This window comes from Hibiscus syriacus, unplaced genomic scaffold (genome assembly GCF_006381635.1).
Source record: "Hibiscus syriacus cultivar Baekdansim isolate YM2019G1 unplaced genomic scaffold, ASM638163v2 tig00116960_pilon, whole genome shotgun sequence".
NCBI lineage: Eukaryota > Viridiplantae > Streptophyta > Magnoliopsida > Malvales > Malvaceae > Hibiscus > Hibiscus syriacus.
The window spans coordinates 824,951-834,078 of NW_024063486.1; the positions used below are offsets into that span (position 1 = coordinate 824,951).

At 37.9% G+C, this 9,128-nt stretch overlaps 1 protein-coding gene across 1 annotated transcript; it reads left to right on the plus strand.

Annotated features, from left to right (window-relative positions):
- Nucleotides 1–4,336: 4,336 nt before the first annotated feature.
- On the plus strand, nucleotides 4,337–5,782 carry LOC120189890. Its single transcript, XM_039193035.1, has 2 exons — nucleotides 4,337–4,911; nucleotides 5,707–5,782. The coding sequence occupies exons 1-2, from the start codon at nucleotides 4,337–4,339 to the stop codon at nucleotides 5,780–5,782; spliced, it is 651 nt and encodes a 216-aa protein (XP_039048966.1).
- Nucleotides 5,783–9,128: the final 3,346 nt, after the last annotated feature.

The window sequence follows — 9,128 nt, forward strand, 5'->3', positions numbered from 1 at the left end:
ATTGATCACATGCTGGGGGTAGCCATGAAAAGTTTCTTCGACATAGTTATGTGTGGGGAAATGATCGAGAGGGCATTGAAGAAAGGCCAAATTGTCGGTGGCCAAAACTCAATGAAGAAGCCCTTTGTGAAGAAAAAGGAAGGAGAGGTAAACAATGTGAACTTCTCAATAAATAAACTGAAAGCTGGAAATTCTACACCTCAAGGAACAACCAAGCGCGAAAACAATACTAAAAAAACAACTTTCACACCTATCCCAATGATATACAATGAACTTTTCCAAGGATTATTCAAATCACATGTGGTGTCACCAAAGTATGTGGATCCGCTCGAACGACCTTTCTCTAAGTGGTATAACGAGAATGAAACATATGAATATCATGCCAATATTCGAGGACACCTAATCAAAAAATGCATTTCCTTCAAAAGGGTGGTTGAAGACTTGATCAGGACAAAGGTCGTGTCTTTTAATGACTCTGAGGCACCATGCATTGCCGCGAACCTGCTCCCAAATCATCAAAATCAAGGAGTTAATGCTGTTGATGAAGGTCGTAAGGTAAAAGAAAACATTGAAGAAGTAAAGACACCGTTAAGATGGGTGTATGAACAAATGATCATGAGAGGATTGTTGAGTCCAAAGAAAGGATCAGTGGGGAAAAAATAAAAAAATTACCGTGAATACCATTGTGATGATGGCCATCAGATCCAAGATTGCCATGAATTCAAAAATATAATACATAAGATGATGGATGAGAAGGAAATGCAATTCTTTGAAGAAGAACCGACAAAGAATGAATGAGATGTTTATGCCTCTGAGGACAATTCAGAAAATATCGACGCAAAGATGAAAAAGCCGGTTCTGGTTATATATAAGCCAAGTTACGAGGTGAACAAGGGGAAGACGGTACCGAGAGTAGTGATAGAAACACTGGTACCATTTGCTTACAAAGATAACAAACGTGTTCCATGGAGTTACTCATGTCAAATCAGCACTCCCGAACACAAGGAATGTGAAGTTGATGAGGTTGGAGGTTTCACTAAAAGTGGCAGGTGTTATGCTCTCGGTTGAACAGAAAAGGATATAGCTATTGTAATTAATGAAAATGAAGATAAGATGAATGAACCTGTCAAAATTGAGCATGCTCAAGAGTTTCTAAAATTCTTGAAGCATAGTGAATATAACATTGTGGAACAACTCCATAGAACTCCTGCACTTATCTCAATACCGTCTCTTCTTCTGCACTCAGAGGTACACCGAAACATTTTGATGAAGGTATTGAATGAGACATTCGCAGCCAAGGACATACCAGTGGAACGCTTAGATAGGCTGGTAAGCAACATCAATGCCGACAATTTTATCTATTTTTATGATGACGAAATACCCGAAGATGGCAAGGGTAGATATAAGGCACTGCATATAACTGTTCACTGTAAAGGGGTTATCATATCTGGAGTCTTAATAGAGAATGGATCAGAATTGAATGTTATGCCCTGGGAAACCTTAAATCGACTTTCAGTAGATACCTCACACATGAAAGTTTGTGGCAATACTGTCCGAGCATTTGATGGCACAGAAAAGAGCATCATTGGAAAGATCATAATCCCTCTAAGGGTAGGTCCTGTAATATTTGAGGTAGAATTCGTGGTCATGGACATTCACCCGAATTATAATTGCCTACTTGGAAGACCATGGATATATATGAATGGAACGGTTTCTTCTTCACTGCACCAGAAACTCATATTTATCATGGAAGGGACTTTGATAACCATCAAAGATGAAGAGGAAATCATAGCCTCTATCACCACTGATATGCCATATGTAGATGTAAATGAAAGAACACTCAAGTCGTCATTCTAATCCCTGGAGTTCGTCAACGCCACCTTTGTCCCTGAAGGAAAGAAATTACCATCTCCCCAACTCTCAAAGAATACTAAGATGTAGTTGAAGGAAACTTTAGCCCGAGAGCTATAGTTGGGAAAAGATTGGGGAAGGAGCTGCAAGGAATCACTGAGGGATTGAGCCCCATACCTAAGAGAAATTGTTTCGGGATAGGATACATTAAAGATACCCAGAAGCTGAGGGATAGAAAGAAAACCAGGGCACATGGACAGGATGTCTTCGGGGAACCTATCGTCATACCGCCCATCACTCAGACTTTCACCTCTAGGGTTTTTTTGATGAATACATTAGAGCTCCCAGGGATTAAAGAAGGAGCTATTGAAGTTGAAACCCTGATAGAAGATCTCAGCATCAATGTTGTGACAAATGACACTAGTGCGGAATACTCTCTGGCATTAATTCGAGCATGCCCTCCTGGATACATTCTGAATAATTATACTGTTGAGGAGCTCTCTATATTTTTCAAACAAATATCAGAGTAATACATGATAACAACCTTGTTACTTTGGCTTGAAAGTAATAGGGATCCACTGTAAGGGCGTACTATTATTAATCCTTATTTTAATAAAATGATGCATTTCACTTAATTTTTTTTCATGGAAAACATTTATTTTGTTCTCTATGATAGTCATTTAGCCTTCAACAAAAATAAAATAAATATTCTTGTCTCTTTCCCAAACATATTCATCTTCTTTTGCAAGTCTCCAGATATCAATTGCACAAATAAAGGCATTTTTGAACCAAGAATCGATTTCAAAAATGATATCTGTCTAGAGGAATCTAAATGTTATAAAGATGATGAGGAATTCGAGTTAAATCCTAAACTTGTCAGATTGATTGAGCAAGAAAATAAGCATATTTTACCCCATCAAGAGAAGATTGAGACAATAAATTTGGGGACAGATGATGATAAGAAAGAGGTCAAGATTGGTACCTCGCTCTCAGGAGAATCAAGAGAGGATCTTATACATCTCTTGCATGAATTCAAAGATGTGTTTGTATGGTCTTATCAAGGCATGCCATGTTTGGAAAATGACATTGTGGTACATAGGCTGCCAATACAGCCAGAATGCAAGCCGATTCAGCAGAAACTTCAGAGAATGAGACCAGATATGTTGCTAAAAATAAAAGATGAGGTGAAGAAACAGTTCGATGTAGGATTCCTACAAGTGTCCAAATACTCCGAGTGGGTAGCAAATATTGTGACGGTTCCAAAGAAGGATGGAAAGGTCTGAATGTGTGTTGACTACTGAGATCTTATTCGTGCAAGTCCTAAAGACAATTTCCCGCTCCCTCACATTGATACATCGGTCGATAACACTGCAAGGCACGTTTTCTTCTCATTTATGGATGGCTTCTAAAGATACAACCAAAAAAAATGAATCCGGACGACATGGAAAAAACTACGTTTGTAACCATGTAGGGCACATTTTTCTATAAAGTGATGCCTTTTGGGCTAAAGAACGCAGGGACAATGTATCAACGAGCTATGGTTACTTTATTCCACGATATCATGCACAAAAAATAGAAGTGTATGTGGATGATATGATTTCCAAATCATAAACTGAAGAAGAATATGTTCAAGTCCTCAAGAAGTTGTTAATGAGATTAAGGAAATATCAGTTAAAACTTAATCCAGCCAAGTGCACCTTTGGGGCCACTTCAGGGAAGTTGCTCGGGTTTGTGGTCAGCGAGAAAAGGATAGAAATAGATCCTGATAAAGTCAAGGCAATCCTAGAATTACCGCCCCTAAAACACGAAAGGAAGTATGAGGATTCTTGGGGAGGTTAAATTATATTGCTAGGTCATATCTCAGTTAACAGAGAAATGCAATCCAATCTTCCGTTTGTTGAATAAAAAGAATCCAGGAACCTAGAACGATAACTTCCAGGAAGATTTTGACAAAATCAAACATTATCTATCCAATGCTCCAGTCCTATTGCCACTAGTTCCTGACAGACCATTAATTCTATACTTGACCGTTTTTGGAAATTTAATGGGATGCGCTCTAGCACAACATGATGAATAGGAAAAGAAAGAACGAGCAATTTACTATTTAAGTAAAAAGTTTTCTGACTGCAAGACCCGATATTCTCACATCGAAAAGTTGTGTTGTGCCTTGGTTTGGACTACGAAAAGACTAAGGTAATATTTATTATACCATACCACGTGGTTAATATCAAGATTGGATCCTTTGAAGTATATTATGGAATCATCAATCTTGAATGGGAGGATGGCGAGATGGAAAATGCTATTAGCAGAATTCGACCTGGTATATGTGAGCCAGAAAGCCGTGAAAGGTAGTGTCATTGCAGATTTTTTGGCAAATAGGGCACTGAAAGACTATGAACCAATAAAATTCGAATTCCTAAACGAGGACTTAATGACCATATATACAATAGAATAAGAGGAAGCTCCAAAAGAGGAAATATGGAAGATGAATTTTGATGGTGCATCAAATGCTGTTGAGTATGGAATTGGGACAGTATTGGTTTCACCTGAAGGAGATCACTATCCTTTCACCAATCGTCTCACTTTTGAATGTACAAACAACATGGCTGAGTATGTAGCTTGTATCATGGGGATCCGAGCTGTAATTGAGCGCAAAATCAAAATCCTAGAAGTGTTCAGAGATTTTGCCTTAGTTATTTATCAACTTCGTGGAGAATGGATGACTAGAGATTCTAAATTGGTAGAGTACAAGAATCTAGTCATGGATCTGATAAAAGGATTTGAGGAGATTACTTTTAGTTATCTCCTGGGAGAAGAAAACCAGATGGCGGATGCCTTAGCCACACTAGCTTCAATGTTCAAAGTCAATGATGAAGCTCGCATGATGCCCATTCGAATGAGTATAAGAGAAATACTGACACACTGTTGTAATATTGAAGAAGAGGATAAGGAAGATGGTTTCCCTTGGTACTATGATATTCTTCAATATGTGAAATGTCGAACTTACCCTGCTGAAGCTACTGAAAATGATAAAAGAACACTAAAAAGATTGGCTATGGGGTATGTCCTTGATGGAGATGTTTTGTACAAAAAAGGAAAAAATTAGATACTGCTGAGATGTGTGGACAAAGTTGAAGCCAAGAAGATACTTGAAGAAGTCCACGAAGGAATTTGTGGGACACATGTGAATGATTTCACAATGGCCAAGCAAATTATGAGGTTTGGTTATTACTGGTCAATAATAGAGAGGGATTGCATCAGTTTTGCACGCAAATGCCATAAATGTCAAATCCATGGTGATAAAATACATGTTCCTCCTTCACCACTTCATGTAATGACCATGCCGTGGCCATTTTTAATGTGGGGCATAGATGTCATTGGGGCAATCTCACCAAAGGCTTCAAACAAGCATCGTTTCATCCTAGTAGCTATTGACTATTTTACCAAGTGGATTGAAGTTGTATCATATGCCAATATCACGAAAGGAGTAGTGTGCAAATTCTTAAGAAGGGAAATTATCTGTAGATATGGAACCCTAGAAAGAATCATCACAGATAATGCTCTGAATTTGAACAACAACCTGATGAAGGAAATATGTGCAAAATTTAAGATCAAGCATCACAATTCAGCTCCTTATCGCCCAAAAATGAATGGTACAGTAGAAGCAGCAAACAAAAATATCAAAAAGATTATCGCCCGAATGACTAAAAAATATAGGGACTGGAATGCAAAGCTACCTTTCGCTCTGCTCGCTTACCGCACATCAGTCCGAACATCGACTGGGGCAACACCATTCTCACTTGTCTATGGGATAGAGGCAGTTTTACCAGTTTAAGTGGAAATCCCTTCTCTTAGAGTAATGATGGAGCTCAAGTTAGAAGAGGTTGAGAGGGTTCAGAACAAATTTGATCAGTTGAATTTAACTGGTTAGAAAAGATTGAGAGCTATCTGTCATGGCCAAATGTATCAGAAGAGGATGATACGAGCTCATGACAAGAAATTTAGACCTCGAGAACTTCATGAAGGAGATCTGGTACTAAAAAAAGATCTTACCCATGCAAAAAGACTTCCGAGGGAAGTGGATGCCAAATTGGGAAGGCCCCTATATCGTAAAGAAGGCATTTTTAGGATGAGCTTTGATTTTGACTGAAATGGATGGAGATGAGTTGTCTAATCCCATAAATTCTGATTCAGTCAAGAGATACTACACCTAAAGAGAAGAAAATGGAACAGGGGATCAAGACAAAAACCCAAAATGGATGTCTTAAAGCCAAATGAGGGATTCGAGTTGAAAATCCATCAGAGATAACTCGAATATTTGGGGTTAGGCTCATAACATTGACAGTTAGGGGAGAGGTTCTCTTACTCAAACATCTTTAGTATGATCTGAATCCTCTAAACACATGTCAAGTTTCAGGAGAGACTTAGGAAAAAATGATAGAAAGACTCACGCACTTATTGGGTATACCTAATCTCTGTTCTTTTTGTAATATTTTTCTTTCTTTCGTTAAAAGAAATCTTCATCCAAAAAATATATACCTTTTTACCACTCTTTAATGAAATCAATTGGATGATTTTTGTTACCTTATTTTCATAAGCATCATACATATAAAATTTTGATTAATAATGGTATTATATAAAAAGAAGGATTATTATGCCTTACTCAAAGAAGAGTGCGAGGGTACATGAATTTCAAAATAAGTGTCCACCAGGAAGCCTATGTGAACAGGATTGCTTTAATCGGTCGGAGCATCAGAAAAATAGTTTGCACAAGTAAAAGAGATCAATCAAAAGAGCCATCTTATTTGGGTTCCACTATCCCAAGAAAGATCAAAAGAGATCATAAATCAGAGTTTGTATCAGATGTAACCTTACCCATTCAATTTGACCTTTTGTCAATTAAGGGGGTTGGCAATGCAATCACATTTGAAATCCCAGACAATGGCAGTAGAAAACCTCGACAGTTTTAATCAAGTATGGATTGTAGAAAGCCGATGAAGTTTCGTGATTCGAAACCTGATGCACACTGAACATTCATACATTACATTCACATTAGATCATCTTTAGGACATGTTGCATATGACATGCATGGTATTTGATTTTTTTGAACAGAATATGTTAAAGTTAGTTTTGACCCGATCTTCTCAACACGAAGGAGCAGTGTCATCCTCAGATAATCAAACTTCCTCAACGTGAAGGAACGATGTTGTCTCCAAGTTATCTCCTGATTGACCCAATTTCCTCAATGTGAAGGAACAATATCATCTTTTTACCTAAAAACGACCAGATCTCTTCAACGCGGATGACTAGTGTCATCTTCAACATCAATTTATCTCCAGGTTGACCCGATCTCCTCAATGTGAAGGTGCAGCGTCGTCTTCAGACAATCAGACTTCCTAAACACGAAGGAACAATGATTGTTTCCAATTTCATCTCTTGATTGGCCCAATTTCCTCAAAACGAAGGAACAACATCGACCCGATCTGCTCAATGCGAAGGAGTAGTGTCATCCTCAGACAATCGAAATTCCTAAACGCGAAAGAACAGAGTTGTCTCTAAATTATCTCCTAATTGACCCGATTTCCTCAACGCGAAGGAACAATGTCATCTTCAACAAATAATTTACCTAAAAATGACCAGATCTTTTCAACACAGATGAGCAGTGTCATCTTCAACATCAAATTGACCCGATCTCCTCAACGCGAATGAGCAGTGTCATCCTGAGAGAATAAGATTTCCCCAACATGAAGGAATCGTGTTATCTCCAAATCATTTCCAGATTGACTCGATTTGCTCAATGCAAAGGAACAATGTCATCTTCAACAAACAATTTATCTAAAAGCGACCAGATCTCTTCAACACGGATGAGCAACATCGCCTTTAACACCAAACTTTCCAGATTAATCTGATTTCCTCATCATCAAAATAAGAAGATAGGTTGATCAAAATTAGGGCCTTTGATATTTGTCATATTCCTATTACACGACAATGGATAAAGAGGGGCAGCTATTGACCCTGTATTTTAACTGGGTCGTGTTTGACCCAGAATAAGACCCGACCCAAGGCCCAATGGGCAGGAGCCCACATGAAAGAAAGAGTAGCTAAGGATTTCTAAACCCTAGTACCAGCCACCGTCACCCTTGACTTTCCTACACACAATTTGGCAACGCCGAGGCAGAATCGTAAGAAATTCGAGGAATTAAATGCCCTGGCCGATCGATTTTACCAGCGTCAAACACGCCGGTTTTACCATTTCAAACGCGTGAAAAAGGCATATTCAAAGGGTAAAAGAAATATTTTTTATTTTCATGCAATCGGGTATATAATGCCCCAAAAAACCAATGTAAGGTAGACAGAAAAATTCGAAAAAAAGCAATACAAAGTACCAAAAAAATCAGATTTGAAGCAACGATTTCTCCAAGGTATTTTCATTTTTTTACATGCATTTTTATATTTCGGAAGAACTAAATATATATAAAATATATTTGAGTTTTACCTTTGTTGGGGGGCTTCATTCGGCCGTTTTAATATTAGTTTGGGTTAAGGGTAGAAGAAAGTTGAAATTATTAGGTGTTTAGGGCAATTTTGGGGTTTGGTCGGCCACCGTTGGTGGTGGTCGAGAGGTGAAAGCCATCGATCTACGACAGCGTTGGGATAACTCGGGTTTCGATGTAGTTTGGTTTAGGAGGGGAAAACATTTTCAGATCCTTTTTGACTTTGGTTTAGAGTCTAGGTGGAATAGAAGGTAAAAGGGGGTCTCGTCGGAGTGGCCGGTTTTGGTAGTTTCAAAGAGCGAGGCCGGCGAGAGGGTAGAGAGAAAGGGGAGAGGAAGATACAAAAGGGGCTTGGGGTTTTCCCTCAAAATGTGAAATATATATGCTAAAAATTGGTAAAATCGCGCTGAGATCTTTCAAATTTCTGTCGTGTTTTACATCTTGGCCACCAAACTTTTGCGTAAAATCACACTTACGCCCTTATACATTTAACGCTTTTTTATAATCTGTTCATTGAATTGCTTGCATAAAATTATGATAAACCCCCTGATACATTACAATGTTTTACATTTTAGTCCCCGAATCTCTTTGTTTTGTTTATTTCATTTTCGACACTTCAGTTTAGTTATTTTTAATTTGGTCACTAATATGCTATATTTTTTGTTTTTATTTATTTTTGATTTGGGCATTTTACTTTCCTTTTTTTTATTTTTGTCACTGACTTATTAATACTAACATTCATTTTATTCGAACTAACATACTAACTTTTATTTATTTGTTCTT